Source organism: Scardinius erythrophthalmus, assembly GCF_964197995.2.
Source record: "Scardinius erythrophthalmus genome assembly, chromosome: 13".
NCBI classification, from domain to species: Eukaryota; Metazoa; Chordata; class Actinopteri; order Cypriniformes; family Leuciscidae; genus Scardinius; species Scardinius erythrophthalmus.
The window spans coordinates 26,769,303-26,787,263 of record NC_138233.1 but is presented as its reverse complement, the minus strand read 5'-3'; the positions used below and the strand labels follow the sequence as shown (position 1 = coordinate 26,787,263).

The window sequence follows — 17,961 nt, the reverse complement described above, 5'->3', positions numbered from 1 at the left end:
TTATGTTCAGATGACATTGTTATATTTTGTATTGACATTGTATCCATGTTTGTCATCTCTGTATTGTTTGCAAGCGTAATAAAAAAATAAAAAATAAAAATAAATAAGGAAAACTGGAGACAGCGAATACAAACCAGCACTGATTCGGCTACATAGCTTAAAATATTATTATTATTATAATTAAATGTCATCTTATTGTGTTGTTGGATGCAAGAATGGACGGAGTACAGGCTCCAATTTGAAATTGCATCGCATAATGTTTTCTAAACTATTGTGACTATTATGATTGTATAGCCTACATTGTTGTGTTTGATTTGTGACTAGACTTTGAAGAACCTGGTAAGAAAGAATAATCAAATACATAGTTAAAAAATGAATTTGCTGTATCTGGAATTTTTATTTCTTTTAAAATATTCACATCATTAAAATCGGACTGTAATGTCACTCTTTACATGGTCGTCTTCTGGCCTTGGTGGAGCTTCGGATCGTACCACACAACACAAGTCTTGTACGTGACCATTCAGCACATAGTTATAGGCATCTAAAGATTTATATGCCCTCAGTTTCTCTTTATGCTTGGTTTCTCTTTCAGATAGGTGTAGATCAGATGTCAGTCCACTCAACCGAGGTAGTGTTAACGTTAATCCTGTCAGATCGTCCATCCTCTCATCCATTGAGTGAGCAGACAATCTGGTTCCGTCCGTTAAAATGAACTTTTGCAAAAAACAATCGCGGTCCTGGACAATGAGTGACTACACTGGATTTTCTCCAGTCATTGTTAATAATCAAGCTAACAAAACTTGCAAACTAGCGTTAGTGAAGCGGCCAGGGGTATCGTTCTGCATCCACCTAAGCTCCGCCCACAAAAACGTCACAATTATATTTAGCCGTCCGCCATATTGGAACGGTCAAAGTCCGTGACCATGAGTGCGAGTTGTCTCTGCAACCGTTGTTAGACTCGTGTATGAATATCTATATATGCAATAGACTTCAACAGACGATTTAGCTAAACTAACACATTAAAATAAGACGAAGGCGTCAGCTAATACGACATTAAAAGGTTAACATAATATAAAAACCTTTAATATAGAGTTGATAAATATAAATACACAAACAAACACATTCTCACATGTGAAAGGTTATCCCATTTCTTCAGCAATTTAAATCTCCGCAGTTTTAAAACCAGACGCTACGTGGCATCATTGATTCTTACTGTGAGTGATGACACGCTGACTGTTCCAAGATGGCGGGCGCGTCGACGTGTCTGGAACAGTCGAATGTGACTTCTTTGTATACATATATACGGCCTGACAATAAATGTATTTATTCCGTGGTTTGGGAAAGTCAGGGCAACTGCACTGCAATGTTTAGTGAAGCTCAAAATCTAGCAAGAAGTTTGCTAGTTGATATCTTTTTTTTTTTGCTAGTTGAACTACTCTTTAACCTGTTGCTTAAAAAAGCAAGTGGATTTTCCTGATCCCTTAATTTGATTATCCTCAAAGCTTTTTACTTCACATACAGCCCTGCATTTCCTACCAGTCATACATACAAGACAGTGCTTCAGTTCATCTATGGTGCATTATACAGTAGGCTACATTATGACTTTTAAATATTGACAGGTGAATTAATTTCTTTATTATTTGCCACTAAAATGGCTTTTCTTTTGGTCTTGTTATGTCTCTCAAGGTAAGTTAATGGATTAAGCAAATTATACTTACTTTGAATGTTTACTTTAATGCTTTATTTAATTTAAGGTCTAAATTCACTGAAAGGACTAATCAAGATGGGTTTTTTATTTCCGTTTAGTGTTGCCAATGTAATAGGTAAGCAAAAGATAAATTCAGAAAACATAACGCGGATCCTAGATGGGCTTCTTGAGGGTTATGACAATCGGCTGAGGCCAGGATCTGGAGGTAAGCATAGGCCTCTCGGCATTGAAATAATGTAATATTAAGATTTTCTATACTATGATGTTTCCTTCATTATGTATTTCAACGAACTTTGTAATAATATTATGACTGAGTCACATTTTTTGCATGTATGTGTAACATACGATTAACTTTACAGTCTCTGTAACCGAGGTCAAAACAGACATATTTGTGACAAGTTTTGGACCAGTTTCTGATGTTAATATGGTGAGAAAATACAGCCTAAACTTTATTGTATTGTTTTATTTATGTACAAATTCCACATCACTGAAAAAAAAAAAAAATTGGTTGTTATGAAATCAAAACATGATTCACAGAAATAAATTGTTCTCTCTCTCAGGAGTACACCATGGATATGTTTTTCCGCCAAATGTGGGTTGATGAGAGGTTAGCCTTTCAGGGGCCCATTGAAATATTGCCTTTGAACAACCGCATGGTGGACAAGATCTGGACACCTGACACATTTTTTCGCAATGCAAGGAGATCACACGCACACAACACGACAACTCCTAACAAGCTGTTCCGGATCATGCAAAATGGAACAGTCTTTTACACCATGAGGTAAAACAACCAGATGAGCTGAGTACTGAATAACACTTGATAGGAAACCCTTTAAAAATTGGCTAGTTTCCCTTTGAACAATACAAACGTTAAAGATGTTCCTTTGCTGCGCATTTAAGATCTTATATCATTTGGGTCACCTAATAAATACCTGTTTTCTCTATATTTTAGGCTAACTGTAAGTGCAGAATGTCCAATGGTGTTGATGGACTTTCCTATGGATGGGCACACATGTCCTCTCCTGTTTGGAAGCTGTAAGATCTATCTGTCTGTCTGTCTATCCATCCATCCATCCATCCATCCATCCATCCATCCACCGACCCACCAATCAATCAATCAAACAATCAATCCATCCATCCATCCACATCCGCAGCCATCCATAGCCCTCCATCCACATCCATCCATCTATCGACATCCATCCATCCATCCACAGCATCCATCCACATCCATCCATCCATCCATCCATCCATCCTCCGACCCACCAATCAATCAATCAAACAATCAATCAATCAATCAATCAATCAATCAATCAATCAATCAATCAATCAATCAATCAAACAATCAATCCATCCATCCATCCATCCATCCATCCATCCATCCATCCATCGACCCACCAATCAATCAATCAAACAATCAATCAAACAATTAATAAATCAATCCATCCATCCATCCACATCCACAGCCATCCATCCATCCGCAGCCATCCATAGCCCTCCATCCACATCTATTCATCCATCCATCCACAGCCATCCATCCACATCTATTCATCCATCCATCCAGCCCTCCATCCACATCTATTCATCCATCCATCCACATCCATCCATCCATCCATCCATCCATCCATCCGCAGCCATCCATCCACATCCATCAATCTATCCACAGCCATCCATCCATCCATCCATCCATCTATCAATCCATCCACAGCCATCCACCCACCATTTTTCAATCTTATACCTTCAGATGCTTACACTAATCGGGAAATTGTCTACACATGGAGGAAGGGTCTTCTGGCATCTGTAGATTTTCCTCCAGAATCATCAAGCCTACTTCAGTATGATCTTTTGGGCCAGACCTTGTTCAGTGAAACATATAAATTCAGTACAGGTATGTTTTTAGTTATTGCTTGGTTTTCTCAGAATATTACAGAAGTAGCATGCCAAATGTCTTGTACTATTGCTTCAGAGAATGACTTATCTAATTGTGTGTGTTAAGAGCTACAAGTCAGGCTGATCCCCGGGCAGCTTTCCCTCTGAGAGGCAATCTAAGATGCTTAACTGATCAGGCCTAATTCATGATGTCTGTCTTTAAAAATAACTGCGTGTCCCGAGGATGACCAGGGGCTCAGTAATGAGAAATTTCTGGGCAGGCAAAAGGCAGGGACCACCTGCTACGTACCCATCATATCTGTGGAAATGGATCAGGCACCTAAAAGAAAGGATTGTGCCTTTTTCTGTCTTTTCTTGTAATTAAGGACAGAAATGAAGAGTCAAAAGCCAAAATTCTCTCTAAATGTTTTGGAAACCAGTTTGGCCAAATGGCCCTGATCACAGCATCATATGGATGTGTACAGGCTGCATAATTTGTCTTCTTTAATGTCCTCCTCTAATCTCTTGGCACCATCTAGGTCTGTATTCGGTCCAGGTTGTCCATTTCTATCTTCAGAGAAAGCTTGGCTACCATCTTATCCAAACGTACATCCCTTTAATTATGGTGGTTGTCCTGTCACAAGTCGCATTCTGGATCAACAAGGAGTCTGTCCCGGCTCGAACAGTGGCTGGTACGAGCGTGTCTTTTTTTAAATTTTCATATTTCTTTGAGTATTAAAAAGACGATGAACATCTACACTGAACACCAAGTCTCTTATGCTCAGCAAGGCTGCATTTATTTGATAGAAATAATGAAATGGCATTACAATAAAAATCCATTTTAATCTATTTTAAAATGTAATTTATTCCTGTGATGGTAAAGCTGAATTTTCATCATCATAACTCCATTCTTCAGTGTCACATGATACTTCAGAAATCATTCTAATATGATGATTTGATGCTCAAGATACATTTATTATGTTGAAAACAATTGTGCTAGTTAATATTTTTGTGGAAATTGTGATAAATATTTTTCAGGATCTTTTGATGAATTGAAAGGTCAAAGCATTTATCTGAAATATACATGTTTTGTTACATTATAAATGTTTTACTGTCACTTTTGCTCAGTTTAATGAATCCTTGCTGAAAAAATGTAATTCTTAAAATTTCCTAAAACTTACTAACCCAAACTTTTGAACAGTGTGGTGCATATTTTAGTGTTTCAATATGAAATGCAAAGTGCAGTTTTAACATTGTGACCCTACCTGATGTAAAATAGAACATTTAATAACAAAAATATTTTGTTTCATATCAATTGCAAAGTTTTCCATTAGCTGCTAGCCCTCCATCCCAGTAAAGAACACCAGTCACCACATACTATCCATATTTATTCTATGGAATAACATGCTACTATTGTTATTGCTGCAATACAAAGTGTGCATACTTTGCTAAGTATGCAGTTTTTCTGTATACATGCAATAACAAAATGATGAATTACAAAATGTGCTGTATTATAGAGTACACTGCAAAACAGTACAATGTGCTTGACTTGACCTTTTATTTTTAGAATGATGAATGAACTGGAAGTAATCAGCCTCAGTTTTTTATGTCTTGACTCATTATTTGATCGTACTCTGCCAAATGTTGCATTTTTACAAAAAGGGAATTAAAATAGCAAAATAGTTTTTATTTCCAGAATGATGACCCTGAATTAAAAATGTAATATGATCAGCTCATATGACGGAAATAGTACCGTCACATGACAATAATATAGTATACTACCCTTTAAACATTTATTGTGGAATATATGTTCATTATAATTTCATTACTTCTACACATACCATATATGATAGGCTATCTACATCTGCAATAGACTTCAGCAGATGATTTTGCTAAACTAACACAATACAACAAGACGAAGGCGTCAGCTAACACGACATTAAAAAGTGACCATAGTAAAAGTAAAAACATTAAAAAGTTCCACAGTTAAAACCTGTAATATTGAGTTAGTACATAGAAAAACACAAACCAACACATTCTCGCATGTGAAAGGTTATCACATTTCTTCAGGAATTTAAATCTAGTTATATATACCTATGCTCTCTGCTTTTGTTTCATGTTCTCACTGTTTCTTGCTTTTTTCTCATATTTGCATGTATATCTGTACTTGTGAGCATAGCGTGTTCACATAGTCCCTTCTGACCTTCAGGAATCACCACTGTGCTCACCATGACTACTTTAAGCATCAGTGCCCGCTCTTCACTACCTAAAGTCTCCTACGCCACCGCCATGGACTGGTTCATCGCCGTCTGCTTTGCCTTTGTGGCTTCGGCCCTCGTTGAGTTTGCCGCGGTCAACTACTTCGCCACGCTCGAGGCCAACAGGGAAAAACGCAAGCTCTCCATGGCCTCCATTCTGGAGTCCACAGCCCAGGGCAGCGATGATGATGAGGAGACGGTAACTATCTCCTGTGAGCCTCACTTAGGCAGAGCGTAATTAACACTGTGCTCTGGACGAAAACCACAGCTGATATGCACAACACGAGCGCTGCTCTTCACAAACCAGTGAACTGTGTCACTGTTTATTGTGATGCTAAACGAGTGTCGCTGCAGCTGCATACATGCGCCTCCTAAAGGGCTGGTTAAATGCCTCTAAAGACATATTTAGCACGCATAACTAATCATAGCACAAGGCCTAACCTTTAATGTGTCCACTGCTGTGTTAAGAAGCGACTTTGTTCAGGTGTTCGGTCCTCCGTGAGGAGTCATTTACCTGCTCTGTGCAGCTCTCGCAGCCACGTGTGAATTGTAGTTCTTATCTGTTGTGCTGAGATAGAAATGGTAATTCAACAGGCATGTAGCGTCTCCCGGGACCGCTCTCACACGGGGAGCTCATGGTTGGTGTTTTAAAAATAGCCCCTCGTATTAAAACTGCGAGCCATGACTCCTATAATCTCTCACCTGTGCTGTGGATCCGTTTGCTCCAGTTCTCTCTCTGGCTTAGACTGGAAGAGGAAAGAAATATGACCACATTAAGTGCCAGCATGAAGGGTGTAGGTAGTTTAACATCTTATTTTCATTAAGGACAATAAAATATATTAGCAGTTGACCGATATTTTGAAGGCTAGGCAATTATTAAGCAGATATTTGGCTATTTATGTGATTTGGCACATTAGCAGAAGTCAAACCAAGCAGCTCTGTTTTGGCCGATGTGGCGAATTCGCGTGGAAAACTTGAACCTGTTATGAAATCTAGTGTTCGGAGATCTTTCGCCCTAACGAGAATGTCATGATTGTGTGGATTTCTATTAAAATGACTGGGTTTCGAGCAATGGTCAATTTCACCACACTGTAAAAAACTAAATTCTGTGAATTTATGGTAAAAAAGCAGCAGATGTGTTGCCAGAAATTTACTATAAAAAATACTGTAGCTACATTCTAGGTTTTATGGATTTAGCTTAAATTTACAGTAAAATACTGGATCAAAAATACTGTAATTAAAGGGATAGTTCACTCAAAGAGGAAAATTAGCCCATGATATTCTCACCCTCAAGTCATCCTTGGTGTATATGACTTTCTTCTTTCAGACAAACAGAGTTTTATTAAAAAAAATGTCCTGGCTCTTCCAAGCTTTATAATGGCTGTTTCTATTTTGAAGTCCATAAAAGTGCATAAAAGCTTGTTTTGTGTCATTCACAGTTTCAGCCTCAGACGGATGGCTACAGTCGTAGAAGAAAGGCAGACTCTGTGTCTGAGGCGCCCATCACTCGCATTCCCATCTTCCTTCAGGGCTCAGCTGTCCCACCCAACATAATGCTGGCAGGCACCAGTACTATAGACGAGTATGCCCGAGTCCTCTTTCCTCTGGCCTTTGGGATCTTCAACCTCATCTACTGGTACATCTACCTCAGCAAGGACACCTTGGAAAAGCCCAGGTCTGTGCTCACACCACTATAATTCTTAGTGTTTTCTGTTAATTTATGTGTTCTTTCTCTCAGTAATAAAGGAGGAAATCACTAATCAATTGGTTCTTTTAGACAGCAATGAGATTAAAGGTGCATTAACACAATGTCAGAATTACAGTGATTACGATATTTCTGAAAAAAGTGTTCACGTCCTCGTAGAACTTACAAAAATATTAAAACTTGTAAACTGAATTTTCGGAGAGCTCAGACTTCGCTGCAACGCAAACATTTACTATTCTTAATGTCTTAATAATGCGAGATTAATGAAAGACATAGAAAATAGTTTAGTGCAGTTTAGTGCAGCTCTGGGCGAGTTGGATAACTAATGTCTAATTTCCTGCTTAAAAGTGCAGTAAGCGAGTGATTGCTGAACACTGTTGATATTTGAAATCAACCCAAACAAACACACCCCTCCCTTCATTGCTCCTCCCCCAAAACACGCAACATGAACACGCAATGCAAGAGCGCATGTCCCTTTATTGTTGCTGTAGCAAAGCAAATTAAAGCTTCGCGAAAAATAAGCTAAGATGATAAATGAACAACAAGGAAGAACAAAAAATGTACATACTGTAGTAAGAGTTTACAAGCAATAGTTTGTTGTTAGTCGCCAGCAGCACACACTCAAAACCATGTTACTCACGTATGGAGCAGAAACAAAGCAACCTCTGTGTCCGTTTTCAGGCCTTCCTGCTTATGTCTCTCCAGCTCTGGAAATCTTTTCTAATATTAACATGGATCCTTAAGCTCTTGCCTGATCATAGCCCTTCTTTTTCCAGTGATATTCCTCTGAGCTTTTCTCTTTTGTAATGTCTCTCAGCCATCTCTCTTTCTACAGTCTTTCTTCAAATCTCCCTCTTGCTAACTCTCTCTCCTCCCCCATCATGAGTGTATACACCCCTACTGCTGATTGGCTACAAGTGTGTTGTGATCCACTTTCAACAGTTTCTCAGAAATCGCTTACTGCACCTTTAAAGTCACCATGAAATCAAAACTGACAATTCTTTTTTTATTTAATGGAATATTGCAGTGTTTATTATAAATAATGTATCGGTGCACTTCATTATTATAATATTTATTTATTTATATTTTATTTTATTTATATTCATTATTGTAATTTAATTCATATGCCCTCGTAATCTTTAATCAAAAACAGTAAGTTCCCCTCTTCTTCGTATTAGGACAATAATCCTTATATACCAACAGCCTGTCAATCACATGAGATCGCAACAATTAGCGAATGTCAACGATCCAATCAATTCCTGATGGACGAAATCAAGTCAAGTCCCAATTTTTTCTCGTTTGATAAGCCATTTCACTTGGATATACACAATAGGGAAGAAAAAACGATTGCAATTTCCGCTTTATCCAGACTTTAATAAGCAAAATAATTTTGTGTATTAAAGAGTTAGTTCGCCCAAAATGGAAAATTCTGTCATTAATTACTCATGTCGTTCCAAACCCGTAAGACTTTCGTTCATCTTCGGAACACAAATGAAGATCCTTTTAATGAAATCTGAGAGATTTCTGTCCACTGGAGTCACGTGTTTTTTTTTTTAATAATGTCTTTACCTTTCTGGGGCTTGAAAGTAGTAGTTGCGTAGCTGTCAATGGAGGGACAGACATCTCTCAGATTTCATCAAAAATATCTTCATTTATTTTCAGAAGATGAATGAAAGTTTTACGGGTTTGGAATGACATGAGGGTGAGTAATTAATGACAGAATTTTCATTTTTGGGTGAACTATCCCTTGAAGTATATTAAGAAGGTTTATGCATTATGAAAGCTACTTGATGTATTATAGTTTTGTCTACTGATAACACAAATGACAGATTTATTTTGTAATTCCAAGTTTAACTACATGATCAGCTCCGAATAGAATATCCGGGTTGTCATCTAATAATTGCGGTAATTACAGCATGATGTGAACGCAGCTTAAATCAATAGCAAATGGAACATTTTGACTATACTGACTGACTAAGAAAAAGACTAACTTGTCTAACATGTCTTTTTTTTTTCCTCTGAAAATTGTAGGACAAACCCATGAGACAAAATTTATAATAGAATAAAGCACTCCAATAAGTCTCACGATCTTAAAAAAAAATATGCAATAGCATTTTGATTATAGGCCATAATTGCAAGATATATTATAGGGACAAGGAGTTGAATCGTGGATTCTTTGGCATTTATTTTTCCTGTGGTTTTCATATTTATATCTGCTCTGTAGCTTATCTTCTCATCCCAGCTACACAGAATGCTGTAGATGTGTTTTTCAGGATACTATGATGGCACACGGTTGTAAATACATGAATAATTTCTGAACCTAAAACAGCCGCAGGACTTGAGCAGGTGAAAACAGGAGAGATGATGTTCCTTCTGGGTGACCCTGTTCCTGCGGTTGTTGAGGTTAGAGCCCTATCCAAGATTCATCACTTAGGGCCAACTCTTAAAAAAAAAAAAAAAGATCCTCTGCTAGATTTTTTTCTCTCCACCAAATGCTTGAATCATCTGATATGTTCAAAGGGACTATGAAGCAAACGTCACATTTAATCCCAAATTTCCCTCAATGCCGAAGGCGTGAGATTTACCGAATCAAGAAAATCAACACATCCTCTCAAAATAGTCACTTATCAAACTCAAAAGCTAAAGTTTCATTATTTGTTTCCTGAGGGGAGCTAAAGGCAGTCATTTGAGGCCTTTGCAATGTACTGCTTGAAATATAAGATGCAATAATATACGTCTTAAAATGGCATCGAGCCATCGCTCTGCGCATTACATCCCGATTTCACACGGAAAGAAATGATTTTCATCAAACATTAATCATTGACGTCAGGATACAGGCGATGAAAGCGCGTGTGAGGCTGTGAACACTTGTATGCCACGTTCTCATCTCTGCTGATCTTGTATTTGTCTTTTGTTGTGTTTTATCTCCACAGGGAGAACGAGTGAGTTTCTCCAGAGGAGCACAAGACATATTCAGCAGAAAGATTGTGTCCTCGGCTAAAGGGTGTGCTTTCCTTTGGACCTCTCTTTCTCCGTCTCTCACTTTCGTCATCTAGCAACTTAATCCCTGATGGAGCACGCGCCTGTCTGACACTATTTGACAAGCATTTGATCCTGTTCCTTTCGCATTTTATCACCTATATATACTTTCCACTCCACTTGCCATTATATTCACAGCCGAGGGCCACGTCGTTATACTACACTGGAAACCCTCCTCTGGTTCTGCTCTAGTTCTTCTCTAGTTCTGCTCTTCTGCATGTGTGTGTGTAACACACTATGGAGTTGATGACATAATCTGCAGCTCTAAGTGGTGATGCAACATTGAACCAATGCTTTCAGTGGCCTGCCCTCTACAGAGACGCGGCTCGCACTACACTAGATCAAAAGCAGTGGGTTTATACTGACAGCTTCAAAGATTTTGCCTTGAAAATAAAGGAGAAAAAGTGTATCCATAGAACTGAACTTTTACCAACACCATTCACACGCATACGTTTTCAGAAGCGAATGGTGATTCTCTTGGCGCGGTGGCGCTGTAATAGAGGGATAAAGTAAATCTCAGTGTGGGGGGTGGATGTTTAATATGCGTTCTCGGCTCGCGGTTTATTTGATGTTCTCTGATGTTTCTCTGTGCATCTAGTTCTCGGCTCTCTCTGTTGGGAGAACATGCATATGCCCAGTAATGCATGATGATGCCTGCTGCTGATGTCTTCATGAATTCAGACAACTCATAATATAATTACGCTTAACATCATAAATGGCTTTTAAACCCCATTTGGAGGAGACAATGTGGCACTGAAGAATAAACATGCAAGTGCTAATGTAAATCTCAGGAATTAAGTACATTCATTTACTGAATTATACTTGCATTATGTACTTGCATAATGTGTATTTGTATCAACGTAATTCGCAATTAGGATTTTTTTTTTCCTTATATATGTTTATTTGTCTGATGGTCAACTCATGCAATCTAATAAACATTAAAAAAGTCATGTTTAAAGATGATTATATATAATCACAGATCCATTTAATGGAACTCTAATGGCACAGAAATACACATTTCATCTTTAAAGACCTAATTTTTGTGTGGTTTTTAGTTCATGTCTATAACACTGTAAAATATGTTTTTTTTTTCAGAGTTTAAATAAAGATTTTGAAAGTATTATTTCACTCTTTCTACTTTGAAAGTTCATGTTTAATTAAATGTGTTACTCGCCATTTCTTTGTAAATAGGCTAATTGTAAAACTTTACCAGCAATTTCAAAAAAAAAAATAAAAAATCAACCAAATTTTTTCAGTGTAGCTTTGAGGTCATCTATATATACACATCAAAGTAGTAAACTCCTGAACCTTCACAAAATAACCTTTTAACAGATCTAGGCCTGGTTTCACAGACAGGGTTTAGATAAAGCCAGGATTATGCCTTTGTTCAATTAGGACATTTAAGTAGCTTTAATAAACGTACCTTAGAAACAAATATTACTGGTGTGCATCTTGAGACAAAACAATGACACTGACATATTTTAAGAGACAGTGCAAGTTGCTCTCAGTTAAAACAGCTCAAACATGCATTTTAGTCTGGGACTAGCTTAAAGCTGCAGTCCGTAACTTTTCTGGGTTAAAAATTATCCAAAATAAATTTGAGGAAGTAAATAACCAGCCAGTGTTCAAAACTGTCTGCTTGCCGTAGCTCGATTCAAAACGGTAAGCTTGTAATAATGTTCCAGTGATACTGGTGGATTTCCGCGGGAAATTTGAGCATGTCTTTGCATCATTACGTCACATCTGTACACATAAAGAAGGAGTCTCGGCTAGTAGGCTATGAGTGTGAGGATGTTGGAGGTGGAAATTTATAGCCTTTTCTCACAGTGCTTGATATAATTAAACTTATCAATTTGATGGCGGATCCAGAAAGGTTCCAATTAGGGCTGCATGATTTGGGGAAAATGTCATATTGCGATAATAGAGGTCAATATTGCGATTGCGATATGCGATATAATAAACAAATGGCTTCATGAGTCAACTTGCTTGGTTCTCAAGGAAAATAAATGCACACACAGATTGGTGATAATCTGCCTAAAGAAAAAAGTTCTTTAGTCAAGAGCAGTGAGTGTTTTTCTCTGTTCCCTTTGTTCTTTGATTAACATTAGCGACAAATATAATTAGTGGCTACTGTGTACTGTCCCTTTAAGACCAGCCGCTGCTGTAAGAGACGTGGATCTCACACGCGCCTCATTCTTTCACGAGTACAACTCTTCACGTTCATCATAAGACTACTCTTATGTTATGAAGATACTCGACAAAAAGACATTTTGGGATAATTGTGTGTGTTATTGTTCGTTCAAGCTCGAAAGAGAACTGTATTCTGGCCTGCTGTTTTGTGGGCACGCACGATATTAGCGCGAGTCTTTCTGTGTGTCACAGTCAGGACATTCACAGGCAGCGCGTTCATTTTGGCATACATGTGTGTTGTTCGTTCTACCGCGAAAGAGAACTTGATACTGGCGTGCTGTCTGTACGATACTGGCGCGCATCTATCTGTGGGTCGTGTGTATGTGTGTGTGTCAGGAGGACATTCACTGACAGCGCGTTCTTTTTTGTCTTATCGCGCATGAATGGTTTAAAAGCATTTGCATGAATAAGAGCGGGATCATAACACTAGCCAAAGGATGCCAAAAATTAACAGATGCTGTGTTAATTGCGTTAACAGCGCTAATTTGTTTATTTAATAAAAAATCGCAGCATTTTGCGCCATATAATCGCGTAGGTTTGACATCACGATTGCGATTGCGATACGATTAATCGTGCAGCACTAGTTCAAACGACAATCACCAGTGACAACTGGAGATTCACCCGTTGTAAAATGCAAAAGACTTCAGACTTCGGAGAAAAAAAGAGACTGCAACCGGGCCCATGCGAAAACAAGGATAAATATCGGAAGGGCTTTTGAAAGGTGGCATGAACTTCATGTTTTGAAGGGGTTCAAAACGAACACAGAGACGGCATTTCAATGGTTCAATTATGTACCAGTAGCGCACTTTCATACAGTTACGGAGTACTGAACTACAGGTAGCCCTAATACACATTAAATGTAGTCACGCAATGCTGATGTTGTTAACATTAAAAATTTGAGAACAAAGTATAATTTGCACGGTTTGACGTGATATGACAAGCGATCGTTAAATTTAATCTCAATTTACTGCAATGCTTTTTTTCCCTTAGTTGGTCAGAACAAAAGTGGATGTTACATGTTCAGATGACAAGTAGAATCTGTGATTCCGAATGACAGTATTCACACTGATTTCGAACAGAGATGGCGACAGGAAAAACTGCGGACTGCAGCTTTAAGCCTTGATTGTGAAACCAGGCAAATTTAACGGACTACAAATATTGATGATTCGTCCTGCACTCATGGGCGTTTCCAGCTTTTTGTCCAATCAAATGCTCTCTAGAATGAGAATGTCCCTCCCCCTCATACCACCTGTTTCCGACTATCAATAGCAAGCGGCTATTCACAGTAAACTAAAGACTACTGTCCTATTTCAATTGGAAATACACAGCGGAGAAACCTTTACTCGTGAAGCAATTCCATTTGGTCTTTAGCTGTAATATGTTTAATATGTTATTATCTGTTTCTCTCAGAAGCGAAGTAACTCTTAGCGGCTGTTTATTTCGAGACGTTTAAAGCACACGTTAATGACTTCGATGATACCTGAAGTTCGGTATGACTGAAAAACCCCTTCACGTAACCTTCAGGACGCTGCACTAACCTGTCAAGTTCCAGATTCACACACACGACTAAAAATGCTGCATGAAGATCACCTGATGTCTTCTTTTCTTGACTTGGTTTATTCAGTCGTCCCTTTAATTTTTCCCCCGCAATGGAAACAGCTCATCCAGCATCATCAGGAGCTGCTCTTTGATCTGGAGCTGGCGTGTGCGCATGCGCAGCTCATTGCCTTCGCTGCACTGGCTTCAGTAAGTTGGATGTGCGCCGTCTTCATCATCACATCCAAAACCCCATCAAAACTGTTGCAATGGAGAGTATCGGAAAAACGCCACATATCTTCTTATTATGTCCGCTGATCGTGGCCGTGGCATGCGCGCAGAGGTATGGTTGCATTTTGTGCCTTTTTCGAAAAGAAAATGTTGTGGTTTGGGGATGTAACAGGAATTTACGAACATCTCGTGATATTATTGCAGTAGCAGAGACCCGAGCAATATGCCAGTGGTCAAAGACACCGTGGACAGACTCATGAAAGGATACGACATTCGGCTGAGGCCAGATTTCGGAGGTAATGCATGTGTAAAATTCGTATAATTGTTGCATTTGGATTGTCACGCGCACTAACATGCCCAATTACTCATGCAAACCTTGTTCATTCATCTCAGTCTCTGATCAGGCGTGCACGTCAATGCATGAGAAAAAATGAACGCATGCTTATTTACTGCTGTTTTGCCATTTTATCTTTTCCCAGAGAGGGACGCGAACTTGGGGATCAATTCAATTTGCAGTGCAACTTTTGTTGCGTCATGACGACAAATGAAATGTCAAGCTTTACAAAAATATCCTTTGATGCACGCGCATACACGCGAGTCCATCAGAGAAGATGCTCAAGCTGTTATTGATAGATGGACACGTCTAACTGTTCATTTGTCAGTCATGCAGTTGCATTTGTGCGTTCACCTCCAGTGGTTGTTACAAATCAACAATTTCATGCGCATTGCCACGTGAATATGGGGTGTTGGTGTTTCATATATATATATATATGTGTGTATGTAATGTCACAATAAAATGATTTAGTGTAATTAGGGACAATCTGTCCCTGGATGAAATGAGGGTATACATGCATGCAATTCAATCAATCAGTCCCGTTTTTAACAATTTTCCCTTCTCTCCATCAGGCGCTCCGGTGGCGGTAGGGATGAATATAGACATAGCCAGCATAGACATGGTATCCGAAGTAAACATGGTATGTTGCATGTAACAATTTCCCATTGGTGTTATGTGTCCTGATGTGTGCTTATGTGTCCAAAGCATTATGTTAAAATGCATTCCCAGAGAATATCAATGCACACTAACTTGAGGCGCACCAGCTGATGTGTCTCACACATGATGATTAGATGTGAAACTGCAGAAGTTCATTGGCATGCTGCGGTATCTGCTCTGCATTTCGCTGCTACATTTGAATTCAAAACACACGCGCACTGGCGCACTCGCACGCGCACCCGCACGCGCTCCGCATGTCTCACACTGTGTTTTTGAGCCTGGCAGTTTTTGATATGCCACCGAGAAAACAGGCACGTTCGTGGAAGCACCTTCACACTCCATGACTTGTGTTTTTTAGCTAATCTAGTTCAAGGTGAGCGTTGCCCTCTCAAGGAGAAAGACGGCACGTGCCGTGTATGCTCACGGAATCACGCGTTTCTATCTCAGTAGAGAGGGGTTTTGCGAGATGTACATCTATGAACAGCCCCTGTCGATGTTTTTGTTGGTGTGTCTTGCTTTTAAAATGGTCAGACATTAAATTGTGATGTTAAGCAACATACTGTTGATGAGGACAGCTGAAAAGTTTATCTCGCGCAACCGCACCCTCTTTCGGAGGCTGTGGTTAGCGCAGCTGTAATTGCAGGGGAATATGTATGGCTGTGAAATTAAAGATTTATGGCTCGTACTCATTGCAGCTTTATCATTTCAGTGGGGGTGATAGAGTTTGTTTTCAATTCATTTCCCAGTCGCTCCTTTTAACTCGATGAAGGTGAAATGGCCTGTGTCAGGAGGTCTACATTTTCTTCACCAATCGGTTTGGAGAAACAAAAGCATGCTTCGCTTGCAAATTGAGTTCACTATATATTTATAGCTCTGTAGATGGTGTGTACACAAAAAAATGTCAAATCTATGATGAAAGCAATGCTGTTTCATTCATTGAAGTTACATAGAAGCATTTTTGTGAGAATTATGCGTATACTTGCCTGTTTATCCTGGTTGTCTTCATAAAAATGATTTGAATATGACAGCTATTGTCCATCAAGGTCAGGATATCCCATGTACACAGAAAACCTAGTTCGGAAAAGTAATTTAAATAAATAAAATCCTAAAATATAATGGAAATTTCTGTAATTGAATATAAATTGTTGTAGTTATCAGCAGCTTTAAAATATATATTCAACTAGAATTTGCTATTTGTGAAAGTCCTTATACAGCACATATCATGAATAAGGTAAACCATTTCCCATTATTTCTTTATTTATGGTAGCATAGGCACAACTTCCATGTTTTTGCTATTAGAATGGATTTTGTTACACTTATATACTTGTACATAAAATGTAAACATAAAATAAACCTACTAAATTGAACTAGTTTTAAATACATCTCCAGCTTAAAATGGGTATCTTCCCTTTCCCACCTCAGAGGTCTTGACTTTTTTTTTACTGTGCCCAACTATTAAAATATATAATCTGTTGAATTGGTATTCATATCTTGACCTTCAACCAGTTATTTTAATACAGAATGTTGAAACATATAATTTTCTGAAATTTATGAGAGCATAAGTTGTTCAAGAACTGCTATTACGTGCAAACCCATTCTGGTATAGTCTTTATTAGTAACACTATTTGAATGTGTCCTCGTTACACGTTACATGTATTTACTATAGTAATAACTATAAATTAGGCGTATTTACATGCAACTAATCCTAAACCAAACTGTAACCTAAACCAAACTGTAACCCTACAGTAAGTACATGTAGTTAAATGATATTACTCAGTACTTAAATGTATAACAAGGACACCTTAAAATGAAGTGTAACCATTTTATTCATTTATTTTTTGTATGAATTTTAAATTTTAAAACAGCAAACCTCATTTAAAATGAATTGCAAATTCAGACCTTGTACGTTTTATTTCGACCTCGTTAGCTTGACGATCGACGTTTTCATTCACTGATCTCGAATGACTGAGAAAGCCACTGACATTCACGGTTCAAAAGGTGCAGTGAACCCTTCGAGGTGTCACAGCCATACTGCAGTTTTAAGGACGTCGATGCTTCATACTGTGTAGTGATGTGCCTACAAATTACCTTTATAGATCTGTCAAGTTTGTTGCCTGTCACGGGTGAGCTCTGGAATCCCTAAGAGTTGGGAAGAAAAGATGAAAATCTTTGTTTTCTGCAGCTCCGGCGAAATTGGATTTTTTTACCAAGCTAGCGGCCGAGAGGATCCTCGACTATCCTAAGGGTTGACGGGGTTGATCTCTGAGATTTGGAGCCATTAGTATCTGATATTTCCATTCAAAGCCAGCACCCCATGCCTCACGCCTCATTCGCTCTTACGCTCGCCTCGTACCAGTTTACTGTCTCATTAGTCCAGCGTGATGCCTGCGTCTTAGACAGATGTATGATCTCTCAATTAGGAGCGGCACGGATGCCC

At 38.6% G+C, this 17,961-nt stretch overlaps 2 protein-coding genes across 3 annotated transcripts in view; both read left to right on the top strand.

Moving 5' to 3' along the window:
• Window positions 1–1,513: 1,513 nt before the first annotated feature.
• Window positions 1,514–11,718, top strand: gabra6a (gamma-aminobutyric acid type A receptor subunit alpha6a). Its single transcript, XM_081382623.1, has 10 exons — window positions 1,514–1,686; window positions 1,807–1,913; window positions 2,068–2,135; window positions 2,269–2,489; window positions 2,661–2,743; window positions 3,450–3,593; window positions 4,114–4,266; window positions 5,784–6,031; window positions 7,272–7,507; window positions 10,471–11,718. Exons 1-10 carry the CDS (start codon window positions 1,652–1,654, stop codon window positions 10,481–10,483), a joined length of 1,308 nt encoding a protein of 435 aa, XP_081238749.1. The 5' UTR covers window positions 1,514–1,651; the 3' UTR covers window positions 10,484–11,718.
• Window positions 11,719–14,044: 2,326 nt separating this feature from the next.
• gabrb2a (gamma-aminobutyric acid type A receptor subunit beta2a) overlaps window positions 14,045–17,961 on the top strand; it is a 46,162-nt gene continuing 42,245 nt past the window's right edge. For both annotated transcript variants that reach the window (XR_014031354.1, XM_081382618.1), the window contains exons 1-3: window positions 14,045–14,645; window positions 14,738–14,829; window positions 15,440–15,507. Coding sequence is in view for 1 of the 2 variants with exons in the window: in XM_081382618.1 (XP_081238744.1) it covers window positions 14,572–14,645; window positions 14,738–14,829; window positions 15,440–15,507 (234 nt within the window). In the remaining variant the exon portion in view is untranslated. The remainder of the gene's footprint in view (window positions 14,646–14,737; window positions 14,830–15,439; window positions 15,508–17,961) is intronic.

What these genes read in the sequence shown, in the direction of transcription:
- gabra6a (XM_081382623.1), top strand. Translation starts at nt 1,652, where the DNA reads ATGGCTTTTCTTTTGGTCTTGTTATGTCTCTCAAG. An exon ending in CCCGGCTCGAACAGTGGCTG is followed by an intron (nt 4,267 to 5,783) that starts GTACGAGCGTGT and finishes TCTGACCTTCAG; the next exon opens with GAATCACCACTGTGCTCACC. An exon ending in GCGATGATGATGAGGAGACG is followed by an intron (nt 6,032 to 7,271) that starts GTAACTATCTCC and finishes TGTCATTCACAG; the next exon opens with TTTCAGCCTCAGACGGATGG.